At 48.7% G+C, this 14,762-nt stretch overlaps 2 protein-coding genes across 2 annotated transcripts; both read right to left on the reverse strand.

The window, feature by feature from the left end:
• Positions 1-216: 216 nt before the first annotated feature.
• LOC139075426 (uncharacterized) lies at positions 217-10,498 on the reverse strand. The gene is made up of 5 exons (XM_070571744.1): positions 10,249-10,498; positions 10,078-10,182; positions 7,391-7,505; positions 6,917-7,145; positions 217-323 (listed from the first exon to the last, which is right to left on the reverse strand). Exons 1-4 carry the CDS (start codon positions 10,496-10,498, stop codon positions 6,947-6,949), a joined length of 669 nt encoding a protein of 222 aa, XP_070427845.1. The 3' UTR covers positions 217-323; positions 6,917-6,946.
• Positions 10,499-12,101: 1,603 nt separating this feature from the next.
• Positions 12,102-14,015, reverse strand: POU4F3 (POU class 4 homeobox 3). Its single transcript, XM_008513878.2, has 2 exons — positions 13,752-14,015; positions 12,102-13,436 (listed from the first exon to the last, which is right to left on the reverse strand). Exons 1-2 carry the CDS (start codon positions 13,869-13,871, stop codon positions 12,540-12,542), a joined length of 1,017 nt encoding a protein of 338 aa, XP_008512100.1. The 5' UTR covers positions 13,872-14,015; the 3' UTR covers positions 12,102-12,539.
• Between the last annotated feature and the right edge of the window lie 747 nt (positions 14,016-14,762).

Here is a 14,762-nt window from a genome sequence, read left to right on the forward strand (position 1 = left end):
ATAGTATGCTAACAGAGCTATCCAGAAAAGTTGAGACTAGTTCCAAAACACTACACGCTGGTAAGGTCAGGTTAACTCAGTCAGCAACTAACAAACAAATTGGTCCTGACTCCCAGGAACGAGCTATCCGTAGTCCCCAATGTGAGTGTAAGCTCCATGGGGGCAGGGGCTGAGTCCCAAGCTCTCTAATAAAACAAATGACAAAAACAAATGTTTTGCTGAATTAACTCATTATATTTCCAGACCTCAGCTATTTCTGATGAAGCCAGGCATCTGCACAGAAATCAGAAAAGACTCCACTTTTCTTCAGTTCTTTGGTCAACCTGTGCTGGAGAATTAAAAAAAAAAAGCAAAAAAGCACAGTTCAGGGTATTCATAATCATTTATATAATTATATTTTTTTATGTTGGCTCAAATGAAGATCTTTAGAAACTTTAAACATTGAATACTTCATACTACCGCTACTTCTGTATGAAATTTAAAACACTATCTCATAAAACACATGGAAGGAAGTCCAGCACAATCTTGAACTTGACTACTGGAATGCTAAATATCAAATACTGAAGTCTTCCAAAACATCTTTTCTTATTTTGAGGCGTCTTTGCTTTGCAAGTACCCGAAGTGCATGTTTAGTCTGCTTTTTGGTAGCTCAGCCTTGGTTTCGAGGGTTCTCTGTGGCCTGTTGTCTCTGGAACACTCAAGGGTCCGAGTGAAAAACTTAAAAGCAGTAACCAGTCCTCCCAAGAACTTTGACACTGTGCTCAGGGAAAAGGAGACAGGGAGGGAAAGAAGTGAAGGAACAAAGGAAGAGAAGCTTTTCTTTTTTAAGGAAGAAAAGTTGGGAGAGAAGATAAAGCCATGCCAGTAGGCACAAGGCAGGCAGGGCCCCATCTGGTCCCTACTCTACAAAACCATTTTTAAATAACAGCTCCCAGTGATCTTCCCATTCTCCCCTGAAGGCTCTAGTTACCCCCGAGGATAACTCTACAGAGAGCAAAGTGTTGCCGAGTTCTTCTAATACACTAAGTTGGTCAAGGAGCAGAGCCCAATGTTTTTATTATTACGAGTTTCAAGTATATATCTTGGTATTCCGAAAGGCAAATGCAAAGAATAAAAATATTGAAATAATATTTACTTTCCATTCTCCTTTAAGGAAGTTATCAATTTTCTGGATGAGATAGTTCCTTTATATTTTTCACTGCTGGTATCTAGGAACAAACAATCCTCTGGAGCAGCATCAGCTCTCAGGTTGGAATGAGATGTCACGAAATCCCCCCCAGCATCATTCACTAAAATCTCTGCTTAGATCCTCCAAGACATGGAGGGGGTCATAGCACGGCCCACTCCTTGGACCGTGTTGACTGCCAGAGCCTTCTTCTTTGTGTGGCATTGAATATTTTTCTCTCTGTGACTTTCATTTCCTAGTTATACATCTCAGGAACCCACAAAACAAGAGTAGGGCTTCTTTCGCATAACAGTCCTTCAGATTTCACCCCTAAAGACTTAAGTCCATTTTCTTCTACAGGAACAAGCGTGGCATAGTGCAGAGTACAGCTCTAGAGGCAGACCATCCTGGGTTTACCTCCTAGGTTCTACCATTTATTAGTTGTGTGACCTTGGACAAGTTGTTTAACCTTTCAGATACCTCATTTATAAAACTTGGATTACAATACATATACTTCAACTAGGTTTGTAAAATATCTTAGGAGGGGCAGCTCTTTGAATACAGGAACACTTCATACCTTCAAATCTCCACCTTTCCTCCCTTCACCTTTGGGGGGAGAGGGTGTGGTCAGGAGGATAATAAGCAAGACTCACTCATTCATAGACTCAATTTCGAATATTTGTTAAATACCTACTACAGTCATGTGCCGCATGATGACATTTTGGTCAATGACAGATGACATATATAACGGTGGTCCCATAAAATTAGTACCATAGAGCCTAGGTGTGTAGTAGGCTATACCATCTAGGTTTGTGTAAGTACATTTGATGATATTCACACAATGATGGAATCACCTAACAACACATTTCTCAGAAAGTGTCCCCATTATTAAGCGATGCATTACTGTATTCTAAAGTGATCAGTAGAGATGTTGCTTGTTTTACTCTTATTTACCAGATTGCCTTTAGGTCTCATTTTTGCCCCATAAAAAAGAGTTTTCACTAGAGTTTACTGTCAAGTTAGGCTATTTGTTCCTATGGGCCACATATCACTGTGCAGGGTGTGTTTGTGGCCAACGGTTCTGGGTGCTGCAACGACTTACCCCATGAGAAGGAGACTAACACAGGAGTGGGAGTCGGGGCTAAACAGTCACAGATGTTTGTGAACTGGAGTGCAAAATTTCTACCACCTTTAATGAAATAAGAATTGAAAGGATTTTGTGCTTCAGGCTATATATCCAAACTCCAGTGTTGGGCACTTTGGTGGGGAAAAAAGTGTCAGAAACATCTTCTTAAATCTGGGTAAGTATTTAGAGTCACATGGATAGATTGTGAAGAATACAGATTCCTGAAGCCCCAGAATTACAACATCACATTCTCCAACCAGAGGGTCTACAGAACCCTTCTCAGTTCACATTCTAGGATTCCATATGTGTCTAACAATGACAATATAAAGCTTTGGAGTAAATATCATTAAAACTCTTCCTTGTGATGGAAAAAACTCTACTGTGACAGTCAAGAAATACAGGCCTTCCCCTCAATGACCTAATAAAATTAGTAGAAGAGATAGGCCATCTTACATGACGCCATAAGCAATAGAAAAATACTCTCAGTGAAAAAATCAAGAAGTAAAAACTATAGTACAGAGAAATTAAGTGAAGGTAGTCAAAAGGAGCAAGCTTCCAATTATAAGATAAATAAGTTCTGGATAGGTAATGTACAATACGATGACTATAGTTAATAATACTGTATTGTATGTTTGAATGTTGCTAAGAGAGTAGATCTTAAAAGTTCTCACCACAAGGGAAAAAAATGTAACTATGTAAGGTGATGGATGTTAAGTAATCTTATTGTGGTGATCATTTTGCAATAGATACATATATGAAATCATTATGTTGTCCACTTTAAACCTATACAATGTTATATGTCAATTATGTCTCAATAAAACTGGGGGTGGGAAGGAGGGACTATAGATCAGAAAGGAGAAACTCTGGCAAGTTGGAGGTGGAAGAGTTGAAGGTGGTTCATGTTCTCATCATTTTACCTGAGCAATGTGGCCAGTAATGCAGACCCTTAAAGGCTAATGAGCTACCGCTGCGAGTGTTAATCCAAGTCAGAAGGGTAGAAAAATGAAGATCTGGGAGCAGAGAACAGGAGCCCTGTTCAGCATTCTCTTATCTGTGGACTCCAGCCAGAGCCGGGATCAGCATGGGTACCCGGTGTCACCCTGGTCAGCCCACATGAATTCCTAGCCCCTCTGCTCCCCACTGCGCTGGGTCTCCCCAGACCTGCTGATGAACTGTCTTGACTGAACCAGGGCTATTTAGTATAAAAAATGTTTTAATTTCTTCCTGCCTCCTATACCTGCCCTGCCTTTAATTTTTAAACTTATAGACATTTTTTCAGTAGGAGGTGGGAGTTGTGTTTCTGACATATGGTTTCAGAAACCTCAACGCTGGGAACCCAGGAGATACCACAATCCATGGCCCCTTCTTCCAGCTCTACTTTGATCATACAACTATCCTTTTGAAAACAAAATAGAAAGATAACATAATCCAAAACAAATATCATATGTAAGACATGCCAGTGCTTATACACATAAGCTCACATAATATCACACCTCGAAGCTTCAGAAGTCATCTGGTCCAACCTCCTCATTTTACTGATAGAGGAGAGGCCAGAGCAGGGAAGTCCCCAGCTCAAAGTCTCAATTCTAGCTGTCGGAAGACTGGTTAAAAAAAAGCAAACCTGGATTTTGACCCCTAATGTAGTGCTTTTTTCACTCCATCACACTGTCTCTTGAGAGATTGATTATTGATCTGAAAAATAATTTTGCCAAAGCCATTTGGAGTCTTTATTGACAACCGGCTTATGGTCTAATTGACATTTTATTTGTGCTTTCAGTCAAATTCTTTCCAGTTTGCTAAACTGGTTTCAGAACTTATTTAATTTCAGTGCTTGTTTAAAAGCTTCTATTTAATCATGGATTCAGATAATCACATCAGGAAGAGCCTTTAGATCACCTAGTCCGAGGGGTCTTAACCTGAGACCCATCAACTCATGGGTTGAACCCAAGGGTCCATGGTTGAACTTCAAGAAGTTAGCAAAACTTTTGGGTGCATAGATGTGCATTTTTCTGAGTTAAGAAAACAGTTTGCCTCAGATTCTCAAGGGAGTCCACAAATCCTCATCAAAATTGAACTATCTAGCTCAATTTTCTCAAGTTAGAGTTGGGGAAACTGAAGCACTGAGAAGTGAATAGAGTTGCCAAGATCCCAGAGTAAGGCCTGGAACTCAGACCTCTTTGTGCACATTGCAGGTTCCTTCCCACTCCACCATGTGGCCTGTGCTCAGTATGCTGACCAGAGATGATTCCAGGTCTCCCAGGTGACTCTCTTCCAAGTCACGCTTTTCACTACAAGGGGACTTCACTGAGAGAGTGTGCAGGGTTCAATACAAATCAACCCCACCTGGAACAATGGCTCCTTGTACATCTCCCAGCAGTCAGTCAGGATCACCGCCTTGCACTTTCGTCAGAACACATATTCTGAGGTTCTTGCTCCCTCACACATGAAAGCTGAGATGAAATGTCTGCAGTCTGGTGCTCACCCCAACCCTAGATGGATCACTAGATGATATTGTCAATGTCCCCCCCCCCCCGACCCCAGCCTCATCATACCTGTGTCCAGCAAGAAAAATTCATCTTACTGGAGAAGTCAGCTCACTTGGAGGAGACAATGAAGTGAAGATAAATTTTTAACAGAATCTAACAAAACCAAGCACTGTATGAATTGAAGTATCCAGTAGATAAATATACCTCCATTATATGTGTAGTGTCTAATTCCATAGTAATAACAGATAGGCTGCCTTAAATTCCATTTGGAAGGAGGTAGAAAGAACTCAAATCAACCTATAAACACTCTTTGTGTCTGTGAGTAGGCAGTTTTTATACATATGGGATCTACAATTCCAAAGTAATTGTTGGTCAAAGAAAAGATTCACAATTTTCAACTGCCCATTCATGTCCTATTTTTAAATTATTGATTTTATGCAAAACTTCCTAGGATTCTTGGTGTAGGAAGGTTATTCAAGATTATTATATCTCTAGATCTCTGACACCATAGCAAGAAGTTAATGCACAATGACTAAAAATGACAAATCAAGAAATGACAGCTAATAAAATATCTTTGGAGTATACACCAGAAATTGAGAATGTTATTTGCTTTCAAACAAAAGGAACTGGATAACTTGGGTCAAGGGTGGTAGAAAGACTTTTCACTGCAAATCTTCTATTTCTTTTGAATTTGAAGCATGTATTATTTAATCAAAATACTAGGAAATAAACCTTGAACTTAAAAAAAAGAAGAGAGAAACAGTGTCAAATATATATTATTTAAACATGTAATTAACTTCCAAAAGAAACAGCCAAAAGTGACTGAGGGTGGAGGTTGGTCAAATTGCCCTTCTGTACTCAATTTTTAACTATATGCATGAATTACTTTGACAAAATATAAAATTAATTTTTAAAAAGAAGGAAAATCACCTCCCACCAACTTGTTTTACAGATAGAGAAACTGAGGCCCCGAGGATGGGAGAGTCAAGTTTTGCCAGGCAGCAGAGCATAGATACACACTCAGGTTGCTGTGTCTCAGGCCAGAGCTTTCCTTAACATGGACAAGACTCTTGGAGTGGCTGGTGTCTAAATGCCTTCTAATTATTGCTATTGTTATTATTATTATTAGATTAAGACATTTTTTAAATATTTGAATAAAATTGACCTCTCCTCATTCTGATCCTCTGTGCTGATAATTGCACCCTTTTTTATTCATTCAATTACAAGCAAATTGACAGAAGACATTTATATGAGGCAGCTTAAGCCCCAGCTAATGGAGTGCCTAATGACTAATTGATCAGATCCCAACCCGGAGAGCAGCTTTGAGTGGCCTAAAGGAATTTATGCAATTAGTTTAGGTTTGGTAGAAATTGAGTGCATATGAAAGTAAGCTTTTTATGGTCTTGATTTATGAGAGCTGGACATTATATCTGCCAAGAGGTGAGCGTCTAGCAAAGCCCCAGGCATTGAGGGGCTCTGTCGCAGGGGCAGGCGGGGATGTTGGGTTTTGGAGTTGGGCTGGTGTGTGTGTGTGTGTGTGTGTGTGTGTGTGTGTGTGTGTAGGGGGAAGGGGGGTTGTGAGTTGAGGAAAGAGAGACATTGGGATTGGGAGTGGGGTTGGGCCAGAGACCTCTTGAAATTATGGTGGTTCTCCCACCTTATGAAATTCAAAGTAAAAACAATATTAAATGCTGTGTATAAAAAAGTCCCACAAAATTTTGATTTTCCCAGGACAAACACTAGGATTTTGTGTGTGTGTGAAATCTTAAAACCAAAGCTAAAACTCAAAAGAGAGAGAGTCCTGTATTCCGTACCAGTTTGCCTCCAGCGCCGGGCTGGGCAGGGCTGCGCTGAGGTAGGGGGCAGAGAACTGACGTTTTATAGGGACAAGTACTCCACTCGTTGGGGACAGGAAACACCGGCTAGAGAGGACCCCCAGGAAGAGCCTGGGCCTGGCCGTCCATCTTTCTCTCCGAGACGCTCCTCCCAAACTTCGGGGGGCTCCGCAGGCCGGAGCGCAGCAGAGGGGAAGCCCTCTCCGGAGGCGCTGGGAGGCGCCGGGCAAACCCCGACCCCGCGGGGGAGCCCTGGGAGCCGGGCGGTGCGGAAGCACCGTCGGGGGACGGAGGGAAACCTGACCTGATCGGAAAAGAGCGATCGAAGGGGAGACTAATTCGTCCGCCGGGGTCCTCGCTGGCTCTGGCTGCCCGCCGGGGCGGGGTTAGCGCGGGGGCTCCGGCAGCTCCGCGGAGGAGAGAAGGGGGAGGGAGCTTTCTGCGCGCCCCTGGGACACGGCCCACCTCGGTCTTGCACGTTGGGGTCAGAGCTTCGCGCTTGCGAGGCTGGAGGAAAGCTAAGAGCCGGTTCTCTGGAGACAAGTAAACAGACCGACAGACGGGGACCAGAGGTGAGAGGCGGCGCGAATGCGAGGGGAGAGACCCGCGGAGACGGAGCGCGCGGGTGGAGGGCCCGAAACCCGGCGAGGACAGCGGGCTCCCTCGGCTTCCCTCCCTCCTCTGCTCGCGCCGCGTCTCCAGCCAAATCTGACGCGCCTGCTCCACCTCCACCCCAGGCGGGCCCCCTCCCCTGCCCCCTACCAGGGTTAGGTCTCACCTGGGGAGGCGTGCCGTGAAGAAACCGGGTTTTTGCCAGATCTCTCCACGAAATGCTGTGTTCACCACTTGCCCTGGGCAAGTTACGTAAACACTCTGTGCCTCCAAGTTCTCATCTGTAAAATGGGGGTTAAAATGGTACCTGCTCATGATGCTGTCTAAGGATTAATAAATTAATACACGTAAAGTGCCTGGAACAGTACCTGACATACAGGAAGCCCTCAATACTTGTTAGATATTATTATTCATTTATCCAACAAAGCTTTGTGAAGCGCTCACTCTCTGCGAGGCCCTGCCTAGGTTCAGGGAGGCAGAGGGGAACTGGGCCGACGTGGTACTTGCCCTCCCCGAGCGCGTTTACTGCTAAATAAATAAACAGGGTGTTATCAGTGAGTAAGAAAGACTAAGAAAGAAAGAAAAGGGGTAGTGCGATGGCGTGACTGGGGAAAAGAGCAATTTTAAGTGGAAGGAGCCAGCTAAGTCCCTCTGCCCCTCTCTGTGCCTCAGTCTCTCCCTTCAGTAAAACGAAAGGCTTTTACTGACTCTTTCTGGAGCTGGGTGCCAAAGGTGGGAGCTGGGCGGGGGAGAGCGAATCAGAGACCCCATCCTCTTCGCCTCCTCTGCCCACTGGAGCTCCGCCCCTCAGGGGGGGAGCGCCGCGCTGAGTCTCCAGCGGTCACAGAAGCCTGATGCTTGCCAGGAATCTGCAAGGGAGGAAGGCTGGAGTTCAAGGAACCGCCTACTGGGGTCAAGCTTCTAGGAGGGAACTATGTATGCGCACCATGGACTCCTGGAGAGCGAATTCACTGTCCCCTCCATAACTGGGAGGCACAGTGTGCAAAGAGATTTCTTTTACACTTTCCGGCTTGCCCCTGACAACCACGTGGCAAGCCGGTGGACACTGCTACCACCCTCATTTTATAGATGAACAGACTGTGGCTCACAGAGGGGGAAATGTTAATCCCACCTGACTCTAAGCCCTGAGTTTGACCCTGCTACACTACCTCTCACTTTTCTGAGTATAAATAATGTTTTAAAGATACTAAATATCCATTAATGCCTACTATGTGTCAGGCCCTGGGCTTATGTGGTTTCATTTAATCATCAGAGCAATCTTGAAAGATAGTCTTTTTTCCAATTTTTCAGATAAGGCCACTGAGGCTCAGAGCCCTGAAGTCACTTACTCAGGAAAGAGATGGAGTAGATATTTCATCTCATGTCTGTCTACTCCAGAGCTGGAGCTGTTTCCATTTCAGCAGAAAGTAAAAAATTCAGCCTCCAATGGAGGGCACTCTACCAGGGCAGAGGTCACCGCCGACCCTCCTCCCTGTTTCTCCTCTGGGTTCCCAGGGCCTGGGTCATGGAGCAGCCCCTCTCTACCCATGATCAGCACAGAGTGAGGCAAAGGCTCTTCTGATTTAAACAGGAAGGAAACTGGCTGCCTTTGAATGGAAGCTTGAGATGCAGACACCACCTGGACCCTGAACCCACTTCCAGGGAGACTTGTCTATTCCCCAGGGTCTTTGTTCTTTCCTACAGTCCCTGGAATCCAGAGAGGATTGGGCTGGAAGGGGTCCTTTCATGTTACAAAACAAAAACCTTATTCATTCATTCAACAGCACCTATTGCCTGCCACTCTGGGCCAAACCATGAGCTGGGAGCTGGATGTGAAACAATGAACAAAACTGACACTACCCTAGGCACAGAGAGAGAAAGCTCCTGGCCAGAGGTCACACAGCTCAGACTCAGGAAAGGCAGGATTCCTGCCTCCAAGTTCTGCCTGCCAGGGCTTCAGCCATGCTGGCTGATGTATGCCTGGCTCCTTCCAGGTCAGGCCCTGGTTCTAGCTAGGGAGGTGCCTAGAAGCCTTTCCCCTGATCTACAAGTGACCCTCAAATTCCCACCTTGAGACACCTGATGCAGCTTTCCATACAAACTGTCCTGAACGTTGACTTCACTTTCTCTTGGTACAGTTTAAAGCCACTCCCAGCTGGGCCTTGGACAGTGAATGTTGCAAGTTGGCAGGATTTGGGAAAGGAAAATCTGCACCAGGGTGCTTTTCAATTACTCAAAAATAATTTTTGTGAGGTTTTACAGCCATCAGCAGAGGCTCGGAGAGGTGGTGTGACTTGACTAAGGTCACATGGTTAGGAAATAGCCCACCAGGAGGCAAACCAGGCCTGTGTGAACCCGAAACCGGCTGGTACCCACCCAAGCCCCACCTTCAAGAGGTCTGTGCCTCCGCCAGACAAGTGGCAAAGGCGACGGCACAATGCCGGAGAACACACAGCTCCCGTTGCTTCCTGAGCAAGCCCAAGGAGTGAGGCGGAGGCGCCGACGCGGCGCACTCACGGGGTGGGAGAGGGTGGAGCGCGTCGTGGACCGGGCCGCAACTCCCGCCTGCAGGTAGAATTTGGTCAAAACACTCCAGCGTGCAGGCGGTCCGGGGCGCCTGAAGCGGCCGCGGCGCAGAGGCGCAGGTCCCACTCGTAACCTAGCCCGGCGCTTCCGGCGCAGATCTTGCGCCCAGGAGGCTCATCTCGCCCTCTCCAAAAAGTCTCCCAAACTTTTGCGGTTATGAATTAAAAAAAAAAAAAACTAAATAAATAACAACAGGGAACTTTTCAAAAAGGAGATGGAGGCGGATATCGGGTTCTTTCTCGGGCCAGAAAAGCCGAAGGCTCTTACCTGCAGGAAATCTCGCAGCCCGCAAAGGCGCGTCTGTCTGGAGCGCTTCGCTTCGGCTCGGGACGCTCACGGCCGCCTCCTCTGCAGCCCAGCTGGGCTCCGGCCCTGTGTTTTATACCACTATAGGCAATTAATATTGCATCAGCCGTATTTTAAATTTTCAAAACCCACAATATAATGTAATGGCATAAGGGCATTTATTATTAAAGGACACCCGATGGAGAGGGAGGTGGAGGCATCGCTGGAGCTGTTGCGCAAGGCGGGGCAGAGGGGCTGAGGTCCGGGTCTGGGGGCGATCCTCAGGATTGCTTTTGCAATAGGGGGGCGCGCTGCGCGGAGGGGAGACCCGCTCTGCTTGGAATTTCGGGCCAGAGATCTGATGACCCAGAGCTCTTTGAAGACGCAGTGGAGAAATGTGCATACGACTCCTGGACTTGGAGCATTAATTTTTAAATCATGAAGGTGTTTCTGCGGCTCACAAATAAAAAGGTTTCTTCCTCCTTTTAGAGGGAGTGGAAGAGAGAGAATGGATCTGGTATCTGCTGAGCATCTACTGTGTACAGGGCACTAGGCTAGGATCTTTGCAGCAGACATCTTATGTAGGCCCCTCAGAGAAGCCGAGATAGACCCTTGGGTGACAATTCCACGTGAATTTCTGAAGAGATCCCAAGGGACCTCAACGGACTCTGTCCCAGCGAAGAGTACTTGCCTGCCTGTTTGCATCCATCCCCTCACTTTCTGGCTAGCCCTTTGCTTCTTTTAAAATAGTGTTTCCTGTTAAGCGCCAACCACTACCAGGCGCCTTAAATAAACAATCTTAGTCCCGACAATAACCTTCCGAGGTAGGCATTAGCATCTTCATCCTGCAGACAAGCAATGGAGGCTCGGAGAAGTTAAGAAATTGCCCTCAGTATCGAACAGCCAATGAGTGGAGGCACTGGGGGCTCCTACTCCCATCAGTCAGGCATCAAAGTTTGCGCAGTCTGAGTGAAGTTGAGAAAAAGAGGCTGATAAATTCGCACGCGGGGACCCGTGGAGGGAAGTGCCTTGAAACCCTGAGGTCGGGAGACTAGCGGCGGGATCTCCTGGAGGGGATGAGGGTGAGAGGGTGAGGCGGCTGAGGAAGAGGAGAAAATAGAGCAGATGGCCGGAGACTGGCCTGCAGAAGTGACAGCCCAGCTCTTCCGGGTCTCACTTTCAAAATCCTTTCCAAGACTAGTACTTCTTAGCTTCTGAGAAAGAAAAGCACTGCGATTCGGGTTGAAAAATAAAGCATTTATTTTATAAGTTAATTCAAGGGTGAAAAGAGAAGAAAACAACATTTTATTTGTGTCTTTTCGGAGTATGAAACCAAAAGTCACACAGCAACACGCAAATTACATGAAGCAACGAAAGATAAAACGTGACGGGGCGGTCTGGCCCCTCTTTCCGCCCAAAACTATAAGTGAACTCCCACCCATATAAGGGGGATGGAAAGAAGCGAAGTTAAATAAATAATAGGAAACGATGCTAACAACAATAAGAAAAGCGCAACGAGGTTAGACGTGTTGGAAGGACTTGCATATGATTTGGAGAAGTTACAATTACTTTCGAGCGGCCGCCTCTACGCTGCGCTGGGAGTCTGGCTGGAGCAGCGAGCTCTGGTCAGAGAGTCCTCAATCTGTCCGGATCAGTACCAATCCCCCGCTCTCCAGCAAGCGGTAATCACCCCTCAAACGCTAGCAGATGTGGAGGATGGGCCAGAGCGGGTGCCGGCTGCTGCTTGCAAACAGCTAAGGGATCCCAGCATTTTCAGTCGCCAAATTGAGCCCACCTTGTCTGAAGCCCGACTTACCCGGAGAACAGCTCGGAACCCCAACTCCCCGCACCCTATCCCTGAACCTAATCCATGCCACCTTAGAGAACTTACAGCAGACCAAAGGATGAGGGGGATAAAATTTAGGCGGGGAAAGGAGTATAAGGCTATCCTTTGGAAACATACATGTATTTTATATATTCTAAATAAATCTCCAGTACGTTTGTGCCCCAGTTAGACTTTGTGTTATTATTTATCACTTCCTTCCCATCCCTTCACCGCTTGCCTAATTGCTCTTAGCAAAGTGGCGCCTTGACCACATAGTCGTGCGGGCAGGCCAATTCACTATCCCCTGCGTTTAGGCTCCTGCCCTGAGGTCGCACAGTCCGGCCCGCGAGGGTGATTTTCAGCACCACGGACAGCACTACTCCCTCCAGGCCTGCCTTTCATGAATTTTTTTCTTAGTGCCAAAACTTTTCTGGTGGGAATAGGAAGGAAAAAACATAAAGAGAAGGCCGGGAGGCAACCTGGCGGGATAAAGGGGAAAGTCTGTGGCTTCAGGGGAGAGAACCTGACCTGCCAGGAAATGTCCTGGAGTCCCCTATAACCGTTCCCCCCAGGACGTACACTCAGCTCTCCCGGCCCCGGACGCTGCGCCCCACCGCAGTCAGTGGACAGCTGAGTACTTCATTCGTTTCTGTTTCTGTCTCTGGTTGCAGAACCAGACCCTCACCACGTTCTTTTTAAGGTCCAGTTTCTCAGCGATGGCCGCAATCTTCTCGGAGGAGGGTCGCGGCTGGATAGCGAAGTAGGCCTCGAGTGAGCGCTTCTCCGGCGCCGCAATGGACGTGCGTTTGCGCTTTCTCTCACTGCCGTTGAAGAGCTCCGGCTTGCTGTTTTTCTCTCGGTAGGCTGCCTCGGCTTCCTCCAGCCACGCCTGGAGCACTGGCTTGAGCGCGATCATATTGTTGTGCGAGAGAGTGAGAGATTCGAACCTGCAGATGGTGCTCTGACTGAGCGAGCCTACGCCGGGAATCTTGAGGTTGGCTAGAGCCGCGCCCACGTCCGCCTGGGTCACCCCTAGCTTGATGCGCCGCTGCTTGAAGCGCTCGGCGAAGGCCTCGAGCTCTCGCGGGTCCGACTCCACGTCGCTGAGGCATGTGGGCATGGCGCTGTGAGGCGCCACGGCGTGTGGGTGACTCATGCCCATGGCCTGGTGCAGGTGGCCCATGGCGCCCAGGTGGTGCGGGTGGATCTGCGCCGGCATCACCGAGTGCTCCGGGGCACCCAAGCCGCTCACGCTCAGCGTGGGCGAGATGTGCTCCAGCAGGTCGCCCTCGAGGCCCTGGTGCACCGCGTGGTGTGGGTGCGAGGTGAGCGCGGCCGGGTGGGAGATGGGCACGGTGGACGAAGTGGACGTACAGGGCACGCTGCTCATGGTATGGTAGGTGGCGTCGGGCTTGAATGGATGGTTCTTGCCGTGGGAGACGATATCCACAGCCGCCAGAGCTTCGGCGCGTGCCAGCAGGCTCTCATCAAAGCCTCCAAATATATTACCCTGCAGCTGCAAGCGAGAAGGCGCACAGCACGGTCAGTGGGGAATACTGTCAACTCAGGATTAAAACACATTTTCAAGCAACCGAGATGCGTCTCCTCAAAGCCCAGGTCATAAAAATTAATACGGGGACAGAGGCTCTGCTGGAACAGACGTGTGGATCAGAGACATGAATGAGAGAGAGTGCGCGCCGGGAGAGAGCGTGGGGGAGACAAGGAGAGGGGTTCAGACAGCGGTGATTGTTCTGGGCAACATGAAAAAAACATGAAGCAAGTGCCTGTCAAAAAATGTGCCTTAGAGCGGTAATTACGCTCCACTACGTACCTGCGGGGCTGGGAGACAGACTCGGCGCATGGCCTCGGAGCCGGAGTGCAGGCTGGAGAATTTGGGTTCTTGAAGCACCGGGTGCATGCCGAAAGGCTGCTTGGTGTTCATGGCCATCATCTTCGCGCGCCTGGCAGGGAGGCAGCGAGGGACATGGATCAGGCTCTTCTCGTTCGCTCGCCGCGCTCCAAGTGAACGCCGCTCAGCGCCCGCGCTCTCCTCGCCCTCTCGCTCGCTGCCTCCCCTCTCCCCCACCTGCTTCTTCACTCATCTTACAAGCAGCCTGCCAGGAAGGGCCCGGGCGCGCGCAGGCGTGCTCACGCGCCCGGGACTCGCAGGGGCGGCCCGGGAGGCGAGGCCAGGCAGCAGCACTCCACGCGCCTCTCTGTGCCCGCCACGGTCGCCCCCGCCACAGCATTTATACCCCGGCCCCACTGGCTTCTCCCGGTCCGCCCCGCCCCACCTGGCTCCAGCCCGGCAGACTTTCCGGATTCTTTCTTCTTCGTAGACATTTTTCCCCCCAAGTCCCAAACATCTCCTGTCCTGTCCCAACTCGCACTGCCCAGATCGAAGGGCAGCCCCGGGCTGACCAGGAAGCTGACCCTACTCCAACCCCCTATCACACACACACACACACACACACACACACACTCCTTGTCGGCCCGGCTGCCGCCAACTGCCCATTTCCAGGGCGCTCCTGGCCCCACGCCCGAGCCGTCCACCAGAGCCTGGCCCCGCGGCGCAGCGAAGAGGCGCCTCCAAGAGCGCAGACCGGCTCCAGGGAGGATGAGGGGCTGCCAGAATGAGCCCCAGGTGACCCCCACGTCCCAACCGCTGCCGGGGTGAAGGTGGGGAAAGTAACTGCTTGCCCAGTCCTGGAGGCCTGTGGCTTCCTCCTGACGCTAGCCTTTCTTGCCTTCGTTGGAAAAAGACAATTGGCCCCCTCCCCCTTTGCCCAACCGGTCAGTCTAAAGAAGCTTACTGAGTATTTTTTAGAATAGTAATAGTTCG

This window comes from Equus przewalskii, chromosome 13, assembly GCF_037783145.1.
Source record: "Equus przewalskii isolate Varuska chromosome 13, EquPr2, whole genome shotgun sequence".
Classification (NCBI taxonomy): Eukaryota; Metazoa; Chordata; class Mammalia; order Perissodactyla; family Equidae; genus Equus; species Equus przewalskii.

Excerpts from the sequence above, each read along its gene's own strand:
- LOC139075426 (XM_070571744.1), bottom strand. The coding sequence starts at position 10,498 with ATGCACATTTCTCCACTGCGTCTTCAAAGAGCTCTGGGTCATCAGATC. Across the intron at positions 10,183-10,248 it reads TTATGCCATTACATTATATT|GGCCGGAGCCCAGCTGGGCT; the intron begins GTGGGTTTTGAA and ends TATAAAACACAG. Across the intron at positions 7,146-7,390 it reads TTCACGGCACGCCTCCCCAG|AGAACCGGCTCTTAGCTTTC; the intron begins GTGAGACCTAAC and ends ACTTGTCTCCAG.
- POU4F3 (XM_008513878.2), bottom strand. The coding sequence starts at position 13,871 with ATGATGGCCATGAACACCAAGCAGCCTTTCGGCATGCACCCGGTGCTT. Across the intron at positions 13,437-13,751 it reads TCTGTCTCCCAGCCCCGCAG|CTGCAGGGTAATATATTTGG; the intron begins GTACGTAGTGGA and ends TCTCGCTTGCAG.